Below are 17,476 nucleotides of genomic sequence, written 5' to 3'. Positions count from 1 at the left end.
ACTCACTCTAAATCCCTCCCCTTTGCTGATCATGGTGCTTGGCACATGAATTATTTAAGGCAGTCAAAGTTGTGCACCAGGCCCCAAGAGCTGCCTGTGGAGATGATCAGTGTGCAGGAGCTCCCTCTCTCACTTTCTCTCTCTCTCTCTCTCTCTCTCTCTCTCTCTCTATCTCTCTCTCTCTCTGGCTCACTCTCTCTCTCTCCCTTTCTCTCTCTGGCTCGCTCCCTGCTCCAGAGGTGGAGGGGGAGGCGGATTGGGGATGGCGGGGGCGCTAGGTTTCGCTGACACGTGTAGTCTGTCACAGCAGCGCTGCATCACTTATAATACCTGTGCCCACAGGCAAGCATCCCAAACAGGGATGAACTCAGGGAGAGCAACACTGCCACACCTCATCTTTGCTCTTCGTTTTCTGAATATCATTAGTCTCTTTCTCCTTTTCTTATTTTCTCTCTGTACTCTGCCTCCTCCCTTTCTCTTCCCCTTTTTCTGTTTTGCTCCTTTTTTATACTTGCAGTGGTTCTCTGTCACTCCAGCTAAAGGGGAAAGTTTGTAGGCACTAATGGAAAGCATACAGCAGAAGTTGAAGTGAATGGCCAACTAAACCACTGAACCAACATGTGAACTCAGTGTCTAACGCTTGATTTTTCCCCCCGTCCTCAGGATGGCTTCAACTCCCAGTGTTTGTCCCAGCCCCCGACCCCGTCTCCCTTGGCCCCGAGTCCAGCCAGCCTGTCCTCCTGCCATGGCGACGACAGCGACAGCATCAGCAGTCCCGCCTGGCCCAAGACTCCGTCCAGTCCAGTACGTGGACCCACACCACTGCCCTCAGACGTTCCACTTCTTACAGTAACAGCTCTTTTTATTCTCACTTTTCCTTGAATGCTCTTTCTATCACAACATCCCCCATGTTCCCATACATTTTTATGCCTACCATTCCCCCTCTCTCTTACTAATGTATTTTCTCTTTCTCTCTTTCTCCCTCTTTCTCTCTTTCTCCCTCTCTTTCCTCTCTGGTTGTAGAAGTCCAGCTCGGCTCCCATGGCTGGGGATAAGGTATCCCGGCTGTACGAGCTGGGCGGTGAGCCAGAGCGGAGGCCTTGGCTGGACCGCTACCTGTCCTTCATGGAAGAGCGCGGCACACCCGTCCCCCACCTGCCAGCCATTGGCAAGAAGTTTGTGGACCTCTACCGCCTCTACACGGGCGTCAAGGAGATCGGAGGCCTCGCCATGGTGAGTGAGTCGCTATGCGGTGGTCTGTGTCGTAAGACTCCAGCAGGTGTGCCGGTGGCTCAGTGATAAGGATCTCTGAAGTCTGTGGAGAGCAGGGCTACAGTGTCCTTCATGCACTTTTCTTTGCACTCTTCAGGAAATGACTGGCAGCTATTTGCCAGTAACAAAGTGTAGTTTTTTATGTAGTATTTCACCAGGATGGTATTCACAATAAGAAGAGGCCTACTGTGAAAACTAAAAGTTTTACTTTATCTCCAGTAAATTACCAGAAGGAAGACAACAGTAAGTCACTGTAATATTTTTAATTTTATTTTTACCTACATCTGGAATAAGCCTACTGTAAACAAACAGCAACATCTCACTGGTAGCTAATGGTCAGTAGATGATTGTAATGTTGTTTTATAGTGATCTATTTTTAACTTAATAAAGTACCTAAAAGACTGCTGTAATTTACAGAAAAGCTGAGTGCATCCACACAGTAGTTGTAGTGCAGAGATTTACATTGTAACTTATTTGTAAGCTTGGAGTGGGTTTTTACTGTTAACGCCTCAAATAAGTCTTTCACCCTTTCGAACTGCTTGGGAGTCGGCCATCCTAACCACCAGCCATCACATATCATGGTATATCTCATGTTGTGGCTGTATACATTCTGTCGAATGCATTTGTGATTGGCATTGGAGCACATCAGGTTATTTTTCTTTAGGTTAATTGCACCAATAAGAAACTCAATGTCAAATGAATGAAAATGTTGTTCAGGCACTTCACAAAACTCTTTTCATACTTTCTTTTCATACTCTTTTCAAACGTCTTAAGTGTGAAGACATTTGTGTGTGTGTGTGTCTGTGTGTGTGTGTGTGTAATTCATAGCAATCAGCAAGGCATTATGTAGCCTACCAGGTGGGGCAGTTGATAAAGCTGCGTGTCTGCAGGACATGATAAAGTTTATATGCTACTTTCATTTTGTTAAATAAAATAGACCGCCACACTCATAAATGAAAATGGAGCACTATCTTTGCTGGCATGTCAATTCTACATGTCCTACATCCATAATGAACACCAGCCCCTGGCCAGCTGTATCTCTTCATGTACTGTGCCTAGATATATAAGCTCATTTAAAGACATTTGTGGCATTCAAAAACAACTGTAGTCCACCATGAACAGACATACAGCTGAATTAATATGCGTTGGGCATGAGTTTATACTGTCACACCTTTTGATTGCTTTAATGCAGGTCATAGAAGAGAAGTGAAAAAGGTCTGATTTCTAAACAGCATTTAATAACTTAAATAGCCTTATTATCATTTTTGCTCTTTCCTGCTTTTTCCATTTCAATTCAAATTCATTGCATTTGCTCATATGGTGCCATTTTAAATTGACATTGCCTTTATAGAGGCCTGAACCCCCTAAAGCCAGCTTTGCACAGTAAAAGGCTGTTTTCCCCCAAATGCAATTGCGGGATACACAGTACGATGCAAGAAATCAGTTCTTAAGTAAGATACTGTTGAATTTATGTGCAATTTCCCAAAATGCATTTGTGATTTGCAGTAATGAGCTACAAAGCAATTATACAATAATATACTATATAAATCACAGTGAATAAGTGCAAATTTCACACACATTCCTGAGAACACCACACTAAAACTGCATTTCTTTTTGAAGAAGAACAGAAGCCAACTTGAGATGGATGTTCCATTGCATGTCTGTCACATGAATAGTGTTTTTATTTTGATAAAAAATAATCTCTTCTGAGCTGGCACATTTCAGAATAATTTGTAAGCTTACATAACATTTATACATCAGAGCTTCAGAGCTCGACTTGTTTCTCATTTCTTTCCGTTCCTGGGAGATGTACAAACACAGGGCGTGTACATTAGACCAGGTAGAAGCGCTAAAACCCAACTGCTCTCTGCCAGCAGATTGGTGCCACGATTAGCTCCAGTGTAAAAGTTTAATGCCTGGATGGAATAATAGCCCGCTGCAGCAGATAAGAACACCCGGCATTGCTGAAGTCTTCAGGCCGTCTCACACAATCACACGAAAAAAACAGCTCCCTCCGTCTCTCACACACACACTTTTGTGCCTCCAGATGAACAAGAACAAGAAGTGGAGGGAACTGTCGACCACCCTGACCGTGGGGACCTCCAGCACGTCTGCCAGCTCTCTGAAGAAGCACTACATCCAGTATCTGTTTGCCTACGAGTGCAAGGCTGAGCGCGGAGAGGACCACCCTTTGGACGCCTGCCCTGCGGGGGACAGGAAGCAGCCCCGGCCTCAGCCTCCATCACCAGGTAAGCCAGGCATCTGTAGAGCACACACCTGCTGCTTAGGTAGGACAGGCATCTTTAAAGCACACACTCGCTACTTATGTGGAACCCCACAGAGGTGCTCTGGAATGGGTGACTGCTGGAGTGTGCCTGTTCAGAATCAGAGCGCTCCAGACTTTTTTTTTTACTTCCTCAAGTGTTTCACCCTCCCACATATCTTTCTTTCCCCACTAGTGACTCTGACTCACACACACTTGGACCTCTTCTTATCGTCTTGCTGTCAGAACTGTCACGTGTCTGCAGCAGTAGCGCTGTTTTGATGTTTTAACTCACAGACATGACTCCCATTTAAGCACAAAGGGCCAAAGCTCATCAAGCCACCTCCTGATGATGTGGACTTTTGCATTCCCTTTCAAAAGGAGAAGCTTGTGTTTCTGCCACGCCTGTGCTGAGAGCTGGTTTCCATTAGCGCTGACGTCTGTGGAGAGGTGAGGAGCGAGAGAGGCTGGGCAAGAAGTCTTGGCCCTCATTACAAGCCCTGATGAGGAGCGCGACCCTTGACCCAAGAATAGCAGCTGGGAACAGGGAGACGAGAGAAGCTGCGCCGACAGCACACTCAGCACACAAACACACACACACACACACACATACTCACAGACGCACACATACACACACACAAACACACACACACACACACTCACTCACTCACTCACCCGCACATCCACAGTCACACGCACGGCGGCACACAGACGCAGCCACGGGCGCTTCCTCGTACACGCAGAGTCACGCACTGGCACGTCCACGAGAGCGCAGCAACAGCAGGGCCGTCCTCGAGCCGTGCTGCGCCTCACCTCTGGCCCCATGAGAAATTCCGTTCTTTTCATCTTAATGCTCCGCATCCTTCCTTTCATCTGGCTGTGAGCCGCCGCTTGTCTCCCGGCTGCTCTGTGCAACAACCCCACTGCCGCTCTGTGATGGGCCCCCCCTCCCCTCACCCCCCTCCCCTCACCCCCCTTACCCTTTCTACATTTCCACTTTCGTTATTATTTATTTATTTATTCCCTCTTTTTTTCCATGCGCTACTGTCATGAGAGAATGTTCACAAGAACCCCACTCAAAGAATGCCAAGATGTAAGGGAGAGAGGTTTGTTCGCGCGTGCCTTCACAGTCCTTGGTGACGGTGGGGATTTCTTTTCTTCTGTGTGTTTTATTTTTCAAGTTCCTGCGACGCTATTCACGTTGCTTTGCAATGTGGTTTTCGCACGGCTGAGCAGAACCAGATTCAGGCACCCGGTCCTCTCTCAGCAGGTGCGACCGCTAGACATCTCCGCTGACCTGCCGGAGGTTTGGTGCACCTCAACCACTGCAGACGATTTATTCCCCCCTTCCTCCCTAACCGTTTATCCTCCAGCAGAGAGAGAGAGAGGGGGCGAGATTCTTGGTGTCTGGATTGAGTGGTGGTGAGGGGCCGACCGGGCGGGAATGGAGCGATGACGCACGCAGGCCACTCATGCTGCTGAAGACGTCTGTCAGAGGTGGCTGTCTCTCGTCGCATGGGAAGCAGCGAGTCATGCGGGCAGGTGGCGTCTCTCACCTCTCAGCCCCCACCTCCAGCTGTATATAGCTGTCAGCTGGTGATGCCAGAGCAGGAGAGTTGTCGTGGTGCCAGGAATGGAAGAAAGGGGGGTGGGGGGAGTGGAGGGACAAGGAGGGGGGGGGGTTGAGGTAAAGGTTGGAGGAAGAGTGAGGGGGGGGGGGGGGGGGGGGAGATTCCCTCAAGGAAGATTAATGGGGATGGATTATGGGACGTAAACAAAAGTGACCTCCAGTCAACCTCATTTCACATGCTGACCCAGTGAGGGAGAGGCTTATACCCTTTTTCCAGTCTTGCCTCCTCTCTCTCTTTCTCTCTCATTCCACCTTCCCTCTCTCTCTCTCTCTCTCTCTCTCTCTCTCTCTCTCTCTCTCATTCTCTCTCTTTCCACCTTCCACCTTCCCCTAAAATATGGGGTAAAGGGCACAGCAGTTCAGTCTGAGTAGATGTCCCCTTCCCAGCCTGCGTTCCTGTTTGCGTCAGCCAGTCGGGATGTGAAGTACGCTGAGGCTGTTAACCTCCAGTAACCCTGCCATTGTTTACTTTTGGAGCCTTCCACGTGTTGCCACCGGCAATGGAGCAAAGGGATATCCTAGAAAGAGGAGGAATCCCACACATCCTCCCCCTCCTCCCGTCTCTCTCCAAGGACAAATGCTCCCTCCCTCCCTCCTTCCCTCTCCCTCTCCCTCTCTCCAGGCACTAAACGTCCTTCCTGTGCACTCCATCTCTCTCTCTCCCTGCATTGATGTTTCAATGGCCTCTAATGAGGAAGTAAACGGTTATGGTTGCATTATTTAGAATTGGGTATAAATATTTCACACTATCATTGGCTTATTCTTTTTTAAATTTAGAGTCATTTTATGTGTTAGAGGGCCTTGGGGTATGTCTTCACTTCCACTCAGTGAGTGGTGCTTATTCAGAGGGTTTTGTTTTCTTGACAAAAACTAGAGATATTTTGGCTCTCTATTTTTGGGGTTTCTTAAAAGCCATTATTTGCCCAGTCATCTTCTGTAATGTGATATTTAGTACCGACAACCATTCAGACTCCTATTTAGAATACTAGAATTCCTTTACACTCTTAATGTCTTGCAAATACATTATTTAAACAGATGCAGTAAATAATGAACATTTTGTGTCGTGGCTTTGATAGAAATGGTAAAAAACAGTAAAAAATACAGTATAGTGTTTGGTGTGTGTGTGTGTGTTTGTGTGTGTGTGTGTTTGTGTGCACGCGTGTGTGTGCACGTGTGTGTGTGTGTGCACGCGTGTGTGTGCCGGGCGTGTGTTAGTGTGTGCATGGCCCCAGGTTTTTCATCTGAACTTATCACCAACTTTATCCCATCTGAACTTATCACCAACCAAAATGGAAAGCAATCTTCAAAAACCTGCCAAAAAGTCCAGCAGGCAAATCCCACTGTGTGGGAGCGACTGCCTCTCTCTGTGTGTCCTCTCCCTCTGTGGACCCTCTGTAGCAGTCTCTGTGTTCCCCACATCCTCAGGCACTGGGGGATGTGGGATGCGCTCGGTTACCCGGCTATGGGTTTGTGTCCTCAGTATGAATCACAACATGTCAAGCATATGTGTAGTTATCAGGAGGGTCAGTATTATTGGTAGATTTTGTATGCGCTCCCAGTCATTTCTTTTCTAATACACTTTGTTATTGTAAGACTGTAGATAGCATCTGGTTCAAATCCATACCAAATTATTGCCACTGTGAGACAGCAGTACATCCTAACCCCTCAGCTGCCTTACTGTCGGTAGCAGCTAGAATTTGCCTCTCCTGTTACATTGCTCCAGCTCATAGCAGAATTTAGCTGGTCTTTGTTTTGTAGACCATTACTTGGTCATTTGTTGTGTTCTTGTACCTGGATATCAGTGGTCCTCCACTTCTTCCTCTGCTCACCCACTCCATTCTAATCCTCTGATCTCCTCCCCAGCCAACTCTGGCTCCCTGCAGGGGCCTCACACCCCCCAGTCCACCGGCAGCAGCTCCATGACCGAGATGCCAGGTGACCTGAAGCGCCCCACCCCAGCCAGCACCCCCCAGGGCCATGTGCCCGCTGCGCCAGGTGGCAGGTAAGCTACTCCGTCAGAGCCCCCACCCTCCCGCCCTCTGTGTTTCCTTACACCTGTTCCTTCCTACGTGCTGGAGCTGCACTGGATTGGAAGTGGCTCAATGGTTGATTTGAAAGTCCATGATAATCTAGTAACTACAAAATAGAATTATTATTATTATTATCACTGAAGGGTAACATTTTGATACATAAATGATAATTGCAGTTAATGGACACATTCATTTGTTGCTGTGTAGGATGAGATGTACTGGTATTAGCTTCATAAGTGTTTCAAAAAAAAAATACACTTGTATTTAAAAACAATACATGCGTATTTTCCAGAAATCAGAAAGATCCCTAGTTGTTTCACTTCCCTTTTTGGCCATTTAGTATAATCACATATACTATAGTGTTGATCATAGTTATTAAAATAGTACTAATATACCAAAGAGGCTTATTTTTATGTATGAATATATATTCAGTGAACTGATAATAACTTTCTCATTTTATAAATGCACCATTTTATGTGTGTAATTCGATCTCTTAGAAGTCTCCTCACTGTATTTGGCAGGAACAATTCTATCAGCATACAAGACCCCTTCTCAGAGGCCAACGACCCCAGCCTCCCCAAACGCAACTCCATCCCCCCGAGTGGGCCCTACCAGCCAGACCCCATGATGAGGATGCAGTTTGAGGCCAACAAGGACCCCTTTGCTGGGATGAGGAAGGGTAAGAGCATTCCTCCACCAGAGAGCAGCTCCCTCTCCAACCCTCTCAGCAACCCCTCTCATTCCTCTCAGGTCCCCTCTCTCTTGCTCTCTCCACTCAAGTACCTCCCTCCCCATCCTCCTCCTCGCTCAGCCGCTCATTTCTCCCCTCACTTTCCCCATTCGTTTTTTTTCCCTCCTTTCTCCTATTTTTTTCCCCCTCTGTCTGTGGAAATGAGAATCAGTGATAGATTTGCACATTGTTACATGTTCTTCAGCCTTTGCGCTCTTGGTGGGCACCAGATGAAATCTCTCTTTTTTAGCAGAAGGTGACATGCCAGTTTAGGTTTTTGTGGGAAAACAGTATATTGTTCTAGGAAAAGACAACATTCTGAGTTCACTGAAAATCATATGAAAAGCACTGCTGCCCCCTACTGGACATAATTGAAATTTGAAAGTCTATTATGAAAGCCAATCTATAGTTATATATAATAAATATATAAATATTGATATTGAAATACCAGTTGAATTAGCTTCTCTGTATTTCTCTTGAAAAATGATTTTAATTAACATATGCATCATGTGCTAACTTTTCATTGGATACCCGGAAAAAGGGTGTTTAAGAAACATAGAAACCACCAAGCCTTAATTAATCAAGCAAATGAAACCCTGTCTCCAGTGGCAGGTTGTGGAGATCCTTACATGGCAGGGCAGATGCCCCCCAGTGCCATGCAGGAGATGTATGTCAGGAGTGCGCCCGGCCCGATGTCCACTCTGGGAATGGGGCCACGCTCCCAGTACCCCTATGGACCAGGCTATGACAGGAGGTGAGTAATTACATACATGCACATGTGCATTTACATCTGCTCAAACACACACACACACACACACACACACACACACACACAAATATATTCATAGACACACACACACATATACACTACAGTTCAAATTTGCATGTGTAGTCTAATAGATTACAGTGTATGTTGTGTTGTTAAACACCTATGCTGGTTAACCAATGCATGTTTAAATTAGGCTTTTGAAGAGATGAGTCATGAATATCAAATGATGTTTGATATTAACGTGGGAGAATAACTTAAGAAACACAATCCTTTGTCTGCGCTCTCTAAAACTGCTTTACTGGAATTACAATGCCTTTGTAATTTGACTGTGTGATCAGAAGAGTGATGTATTATGTCTTACTTATTCTTTATTGTACCCTATTATGTCCTATTATTAGGAATCTATTTACCTCAACTGGAAAGCACTTTGATACAACTGCTTTTGTTTTCAAATTAGTCGGGAGTCAGGAGAAAACAACATCCATCATTAAAATGTTTTCACTTTGCCTGGTGTCTCCCATTTATATGTAGAAACTCCCTTAAACTGTGTGTGCATCAGCTTTACTTGTAGTTTGGAAATGCGATAACATTCATGAATAAATGCAAACCTGTGTGCCGCTGCCTGTGTCCCCCAGGTCAGAGCACATGATGGGGATGGAGGGAGGCATGGGTCCTCCTGGAGGTCAAAGCAGTGTGGGACCATCAAACAATGATGGAAGCATATACTCACCCAACAGATATCCCTCACAAAGGTAAGTGTCATGGCATGGGAATGTGTATATATGAGGTCTGAGGTATGACCCCAATATTGTTTAAATCTCTTTGCAGTACAATATTAAAGTCTATTTGAATACAATGAATATTGCTAGTCGTCCCTTAATGCCTTTTGATTTTAAAAGCCATTAATTGCATGTGATTGTAAATGCCACATCTCTCCTTTTTCTCAGGCACGATGGCTACGGGCAGCATTACCCTGGAATGCCGTACGGTGTGCACCCTTCCGGAATGTTCCCTCAGCAACAGGTGAGAGGCAGCCTCTATGTGAGAAGGTTGTAAATTACATCGTATTGATCACAGAAATCACAACTTTGATAAGAATTATCAACACAACCATCCAAAACTACCACATCCATAACGAGGCATGCAGAAGTTAAAGGAATATCCTTCAAATGTTCAAATGTTGTTTAGTGGCATTGTTCATGTCCGTTAGCCACTCCTAAAGGTGTACATTTCCCTCTAGGGCTACAAGCGGGCTATGGATGGCATGTACGGACCACCAGCGAAGAGGCACGAGGGGGAGATGTATGGAATGCCCTACGGTGGCCAGCAGGCAGACATGTATGGCCAGTACGCCAGCGGCTACCCTGGTCCAGACCGGAGGTCGATGCAGGGCCAGTTCCCTTACCCCTATGGCCGTGACCGCATGGGTCCAGGACAAGGTCCCCCACAGCATAGCATGCCTGCTCAGATGATGGGAGCAGGACCCCCGTCTGCCAACAGTGGTGAAGTGCCCAACATGTGGCCCAACAGGACAGACATGCCCTACCCATATCCAACCAGGCCAGGCCACTCCTCACAGATGCCATCTTACCCAGGCATGGGCCGCGGAGACGACATGGACGGCATGCGGCCAGGTCCGGATGGTCAGTGGCCCGGGCACCGTGGCCAGTCCCCCTTTATGTCCTCGTCCTCGGGCTCGATGGCATCCATGAGCTCCAGGCAGCCAACCTCCTCCTACCAGACCAACTCTTCTATGGTCAACCATGTGTCACGGGCCCCCAGCCCAGCCTCTTACCAGCGCTCATTGGAGTCACACATGTCCCCCAGCAAAGCCTACATGTCACCCATGAAAATGCCCAAGCCTGGTATGCAAATGCACAGTGGTGGCTCCCAGGGCCATATGCCACCCAACCTACGCAAAGACCTCAACTACCCACTGGGGTCCATAGAAGGCACCCAACCCATCATGAAGCCACGCCGCAAGCTTACCTCAAAGGACACTGGTATGAAGTGCCCTCAAATGATCTTTTCACTGTATATTTAAAGCATCCCATCTAAATGGTATCTAAGTGGCTACTATTCAGACATATGTGATTTGAACCAAATGCAGAATTGTTTAATGTTTTTGCTAAGCAGTGAAGAGCTGTGGTTCTACATGTCCCTCTAGAGCTGTGGATTAATGGCAGGCCCCCTTTTGAAAAGCCCCCCATGTTACATCTACTGTAGGTCCAGTCTGTCACTTTAGTTATGTGAAAAAAGCCAACACCCAAACTTACTGGATTATATGCTTTTCCCACAGGAACCCCAGAGGCCTGGCGAGTGATGATGTCCCTGAAGTCAGGCCTGCTAGCCGAGAGCACGTGGGCTCTGGACACCATCAACATCCTCCTTTATGATGACAGCACTGTGTCCTCCTTCAACCTCTCACAGGTAGATGCATTGGGCCACTCTGCTTGTATCCTAAGATCTCAGTTCTACATAAGTGCTGCTTATATTGGCAGAAGTATTCAGCTCTCTCTGCAAGTCCACCAGTGAGAGAATAGTGACTGCCACTGACAGTTCTTTGTTTGTTTTTGCAGTTGCCTGGCTTCTTGGAGCTCATTGTGGAATACTTCAGGAGGTGCCTGATCGAGATCTTTGGCATCCTAGAGGAGTATGAAGTGGGTAACATTGGACAGAAAACTCTGCTTGACCCCGCAGAGGAAGAGACTGAGGCAGAGGAGAGTTCTCCTACTGAGGACGACGCCTGTGAGACAGTGGAGGAGCAGGCTGGCCCAGCAGCAACTGACACAGTGGAGGTGCCACCCAGTGCCGCAAAAGCAGAGGCTGTCCCAGAGCAGACAAAAGAAGAGACAGGAGCTGAGGTCGAAAAAGAGGCCCAGGAGAAGGAGAAGGTAGAGGGAGAAAACATTGCAAACGAAGGAACTAAAAAGGAGGAAGAGTCTTCTCCTGCACCTGAGCCTGAGCCTAAACTCCAGCAGGCTAGTAAGTTTGATAAACTGCCGGTCAGGATAGTTCACAAGGAGGATTTCCTGGAAGACATATCAGAACAGCTAGGCCATGTCCAGGAGTTCTCCAGTGGCCTCCTTCACTGGCAGATAGGTGGTGGAGACTCGACCGCCCACATCCAGACGCACTTCGAGAGACGTGAGGAGGGAGACATACAGAAGCCCGTACTAGAGAACCAGACTGGCAGGCCAGGGCAGGAGCGCAAAGAGAAAGACGAAGAGACAAGGAGAAGCATTGTGGCCACCATTGATGACGTGTTGTCCTCCCACACGGTACCCTTATTAGAGGGAGACGACGACGGCTCCTCCACTGCCTCCTACCCCTTCCGCCTTCATCAGGTCCAGAGCCAGAAGGGCATCACCCTGCTGGAGGACGAGCCTCGCTGCCTGGACGAGGCTCCCCTGGCCTCAGCTGCCGCCTGGCAGGACTCCCTGGCCAAGCGCTGCCTCTGCATCTCCAACATCGTTCGGAGCCTGTCCTTCATTCCCGGCAATGACGGCGAGATGTCCCGGCACGCCGGCATGGTGCTGGTCCTGGGCCGCCTGCTGCTGCTGCACCACCAGCACCCAGAGCGGAAGCGGCAGACGTCGTCGTCCTACGACAAGGAGGAGCCGCAGGAGGTGCGCGGTGTGGCCTGCAGCAAGGACGAGTGGTGGTGGGACTGCCTGTCGGTGCTGCGCGAGAACGCCATGGTCACGCTTGCCAACATTTCCGGGCAGCTGGACCTGTCGCTTTACCCCGAGAGTATCTGCCTGCCCATCCTGGACGGGCTGCTGCACTGGATGGTGTGTCCGTCAGCCGAGGCCCACGACCCCTTTCCCTCGCTGGGCCCTCACGCAACCCTGAGCCCCCAGCGGCTGGTGCTGGAGTGCCTGTGCAAGTTGAGCGTGCAGGACGGCAACGTGGACCTTATGCTGGCCACACCGCCACAGGTGCGGCAGGACAAGCTGTTTGCCACGCTGGTGCGGCTGGTGGGTGAGCGCAAGCAGCAGGTGTATCGTGAGATGGCCGTGGCGATGCTGTCCAACATGGCGAAGGCCGACTCGGCTGCCGCCCGTGCCATCGCTGTGCAGAAGGGCAGCGTGGGCAACCTCATGGGCTTCTTGGAGGACGGTGTGGCCATGGTGCAGTACCAGCAGAATCCCCACAGCCTGCTGCACATGGGCCACCCGCCCATGGACCCGCCCAGCGTCAGCATGATGTGTTACGCCGCCAAGGCCCTGCTGGCCCTGGCCAAAGTGGAGGAGAACCGCCCTGGGTTTGTGCTGTTTGAGAGCCGGCTGCTGGACGTGGCCATCTCCTCCATGCTGCCTTCCTCCGTGGCGACCATCACGTGTGAAGTACTTTTCCAGATCGGCCGCTCGTGACAACAGAGGCTCCAGGCCAAGAGACTAGAGACCAGACTGGGAAAATCACACGGAAATCAGTGATTTATATTTTTATTTAAATAAAAGAAAAGACAGAACACACAAAACATGTTTTTATATATGAAAATAAATATAAATCTATATATATGTGTATATCTTCTCTGCATAATTAGCATTTTCATTTGAGGATTTGAAAAAATAAAATGAAATAATTTGAATACAAATATTTAATACTTGCTGTTAATGTATGTCAGTGTTATGTTTTAGTTTTTTTGTTTTTCATTTCTTTACCAAAGCTGATGCTTTTTTGTCTTTTGAGAAACAACAAAGTTTTGTTTCAATTTCATTTTTTACATTTTGGAATTTTATAAATGTTCCTGTCAGCACCTGTGATTTTTCTTTCGAAGGGACAATTTATTTATGTTGTGAAATCTTGTAGATAGAGCTTCTGTTTTTGCCAACTGTTAAGAAAAAAACACTGATTTTACAAAGAAAACATAATGTATCCATCTCTGAAAAATGAATTGTGCAATAGGATGTAGGGCAAGTTGCCTTATTTTGGGTAACTTTGAGATGTGAACCGTCAGTCTTTGTTTGTAGCAACATGCAGTCCATAATTTTGGCCATGGGGAGGGCGCTGTTGCACCAGTAAATGGGATAAATAATCTTTTGCTTTTTTTTCAATCAAAAATTGGCTTACCAGCCTTCTTGCTACTATCATTGACAAAGACTGATTGGAAAGAACTGTTCTGTAAGCACTTGTATCGCTTCAGTCCTGCCTCTCCCCCTCCCCATGAAGATGCTATGTGTATATATAAAGTTGTACATTGGAAATTACGATTATTTTGTTTTCATTTGGATTTTAAGTTAGTTCACTATGTCCTTTTTTCAAAGATGTGGTACTACAAAAAAGTGATTGTAGTTTTTAATAATTAAAGTTACTGTCTTTGTTGTTATAACTATTACTTTCATTGAAGTTATTTTTTAAATCTGGGTCCAGGTCTTAGAAATCATCTCAACACCTTAACATCTGAGCACTGATCTTAACTCTTGTGTAAACCTGATATTATATATTTCATTTTCCATCTCCTCTCCTCAAGATACAGATTTGCCATTCCAAATGCAGACAGCCACAACATTGTGCTTTTAATTACGTGATATACAGCACAATAATTATATAATTATCACTCATATGTCATGCTTCATTATTGAAGATAATGATACTATGACGATCAGGATCTTTTCCAGACCTTGCATGGTGCTTCCTTTTGTTCTCAGAGCCACAGCTTGTTAGGAAAGAGGTCAACAGAGTGTATGCATTCCAAAGGGACATTAGAAGCCAAATGCTTCCCAGCATTGTGTTGCCTACTCCAAATATTCACTCAAAATTGCGGTCGCATTGACAAAGGGAGAGTCTTATCCACCGAGGGTCAGTGATGCTATTGGTTTTGATTGGCGCCTCTGTCCTGAAAAGGGACCATGCACAGATCTGTGTAAGCTGTAGAGTGCCCGTCACGTTTTAAGAACATGCTTATTTTTGTATCACACTTCTCACATCACAAAACTGGCCTATGTAGCTATTAAGGAATATTGGTTTGTCATGTTTGTATAACATCATATGTAAAGAGCTGTATTGTAATAATTACACCACTGGAATCAGTCCCCATTAATTGTGTATGAGGGATGTTCCCACTCGATTGGAATGTTCAATTTAATTCCACTGCACATCAGGTGCTTCAATCTATCTGTCTATGAGTGGATTTTTCCCAGGAGGACAACAGCACCTGCCACAAACCTAAGCTTGTCCAGGAATTATTGCAAGCACATACAAATAAATTCAGCTTAATGTAATGCCCTACTTTTAGTCAAAAAAATGTGTTAACTTTTTAAAGGTGTAAATCAGATTGATCAATTTTGAGTCATCCCCATGCATGTGAACAAACTGGAAAAACACTAAGTTTAAAACCTCAGCAAAAACCTGAGAAATAATTCATGCTCTGCTCTTTGTGTTTCCATTATTAATGTGCAATTGTATGTGATGCCATGGGCTTTTAGAATGTTTTCTAAGGTTGGGCCCTTATTCCATTGATGGGCAACGAGCAAAGCAACAAGCAACATGCAAAATCCATCGCACATGAACTAAAGCGTTTCTGTGGTGTGTGGGAGCATTGCGCTGACCCACAGGTGTTTGCACTAAGGATCTTGCTCTTGGTATTGGATTAGCAAAAATGATTTTGCCAAGTTATTAAATTAGCTTTGGTTCGTGCGCAGCCAACTTTGCTCGATGCCAGTGTTAGGGATAAGGTAAGGGATACTCAATTATCCTGAGACATTTCTAGGTGGTGGAGCAGCAGTAGGGATCGCTCTATAACAACAATACTTGGCAATACTACTACTACAACTACCCAAGCACACCGACTAGGAATGAAGGTTATAGGACATAACAGGACATAACATCACTCAAAACAAGGCACAGAGGGTAGAGGCTAAAAACAATGTTGTCATTGCAGAAGCTTGCTCATTCTGCTTCCTCGGCCTGGGATTGAACCAAGAATACGGTTTAATGAAAAACCTGGATAAATTAAGTCAGAGTAAGTGGTAAACCTCCTAATAGAGGAACCCCATGGTTTTGTTTAGCTAGGAGAATGAAGCCATAGAACTATTAGGTGTTTTAAGGTGCTCTTGACTAGATTTGTCACTATACCACATTTTTGGAATAGCCCCCAGGTCTTTTGGAGCAGTTTTAAACCTGGCTTTTCAGTCTTAAACCTGGACCACTTTTGTTGTCATAGCTCATTTATGTCACACCAGTTGAGTTTTCAGTACCAGTGTTCTCATGGCCTATTCATTGTCCCCTTGGCTGAACTTATGCACAACTGTTGGGTGTACTCAAGCTATCTTCCAGTTAAAAGGGAGGACTTCCTTACCATTGTTTTCATTTGCCTGTCCTGTTTTTCGACTTTGTTGGGGCTTAGGCTGCAGGCTCAAAAAGAATAAACAGTTCACTTTTAGCTCAGCCATTTCCTATCTCCACCAATAGTTGTGCTTTTTTTGCATACTGTGTCAGTTTCAGTTTCAGCTCTCTACATTCACATTACTTTGCTGTACCATTACACACGGCTCAAGGACACCGAATGTTGTTGTCCATCTGTGTCTCAAGCCCTTCTATTCTCCCTTTACCTTTCTGTCATATCCGTGTTTGCTGACGGATGCAGCTTCATGCACTGAAGTTATTCTCACCTGGATAAACCTAGTGCCTGATACCTACAGCACAGCAGCATCCACTCCTTATACTCCTCAGAGTAATAAGACCAAATCAAACAAGTCTCTCCCACTGGGACTCAGATCCCTTCAGGCTGGCGCTTTTAGCACACTGATAACATGATAAAAGTCTGACCTTCGTGAAAGGTTTAGCTGTCACCTATTGAATTCGGTGACAACTTGGTACAGTTTTAACCAGTCATTGCAATCAACTTGTGAAAAATGTTTTCAATGAGAGGGCCCTTCTGCTAATATTAGAACACTAGTTTTGACTGTGCCTACTGAGAGAGTTTGATTTGCTGTCAATTCATGCGCATCACTTGTCTTTGTGAAACTGGCATCCTACGCATCAGTAGCTTTCTATTCATACAGCAATGATGAGTGCATCCTATTTGATGATAGAGAGGCTGGAGCTGTGGAGGGAGTGGGGGCTGACTTTTAGAGAGGATTTGCCATAGTGGCCAACTTCCCACACATCAATATGAGTAGGAGAGCAGCCTGCAGTAGGATGTGGGCTACAGTGAGGTAGGCTCTGACGTGGCATATTTGTAACGCCTGTGCTTCAGCTTACATCCCACAGTGTGTGAGGAGGCATTCCGGACAGAGTGGGTTGTCAATTTGGTGAGGCATAACGATATTCCGGATGTGACGATGGACTGGACTCGCACCTGGTCTAGCTCTGATCCAGCAGATCTGCGTCAAATCCAGTTAGAATCCTTTGGGTACTGTGCACAGTACACAACCCTATAATTTAAATCTGCCCCAATGAAATACATAGTAGTACTCAACCGACATGCATTACAGTCCACCAGTGCTATGACAAACATTGCACTGTATATCGGGTAGCCTACTGACATAATGTGGTTCACTGTCCTGAACTAACCTGTGGATTAGAGCTCATTAGAGATCTCTGAAAACAGCTGTGGCTTTACTAGGGATTACTCATGGAGTGTGTGTCTATTTTCATCAGCTTTACCTCTTCAATTAATTTCATACTAATCCAATATATTTTATTCAAACCTAATTAGGCCTCTGAAGGTGAGAACTCATGGAGCTAGACACATTGACATAAGCACTCAGGTGCCTCCCATCCCTTGATAATCTTTTAGATGTTTTTACACCTTGATTTACCTTCCACCTGAAGT

General features: G+C 46.3%; 1 protein-coding gene across 2 annotated transcripts in view; it reads left to right on the top strand.

Annotated features, from left to right (window-relative positions):
* The window catches only part of LOC308374576 (AT-rich interactive domain-containing protein 1B-like), a 147,741-nt gene extending 133,842 nt beyond the window's left edge, over nucleotides 1-13,899 (top strand). For both annotated transcript variants that reach the window (XM_080850375.1, XM_080850376.1), the window contains 11 exons: nucleotides 664-849; nucleotides 1,024-1,233; nucleotides 3,320-3,521; nucleotides 7,029-7,167; nucleotides 7,717-7,874; nucleotides 8,532-8,679; nucleotides 9,330-9,446; nucleotides 9,642-9,717; nucleotides 9,935-10,697; nucleotides 10,994-11,124; nucleotides 11,274-13,899. In XM_080850375.1, the coding sequence (XP_080706501.1) occupies nucleotides 664-849; nucleotides 1,024-1,233; nucleotides 3,320-3,521; nucleotides 7,029-7,167; nucleotides 7,717-7,874; nucleotides 8,532-8,679; nucleotides 9,330-9,446; nucleotides 9,642-9,717; nucleotides 9,935-10,697; nucleotides 10,994-11,124; nucleotides 11,274-13,070 (3,927 nt within the window). In that variant the 3' untranslated portion in view covers nucleotides 13,071-13,899. The remainder of the gene's footprint in view (nucleotides 1-663; nucleotides 850-1,023; nucleotides 1,234-3,319; nucleotides 3,522-7,028; nucleotides 7,168-7,716; nucleotides 7,875-8,531; nucleotides 8,680-9,329; nucleotides 9,447-9,641; nucleotides 9,718-9,934; nucleotides 10,698-10,993; nucleotides 11,125-11,273) is intronic.
* Nucleotides 13,900-17,476: the final 3,577 nt, after the last annotated feature.

The sequence above is a fragment of the Sprattus sprattus genome (assembly GCF_963457725.1).
Source record: "Sprattus sprattus genome assembly, chromosome: 13".
NCBI classification, from domain to species: domain Eukaryota; kingdom Metazoa; phylum Chordata; class Actinopteri; order Clupeiformes; family Clupeidae; genus Sprattus; species Sprattus sprattus.
The sequence above is the reverse complement of the archived record's forward strand: the minus strand, read 5'-3'. Positions and strand labels throughout refer to the sequence as shown.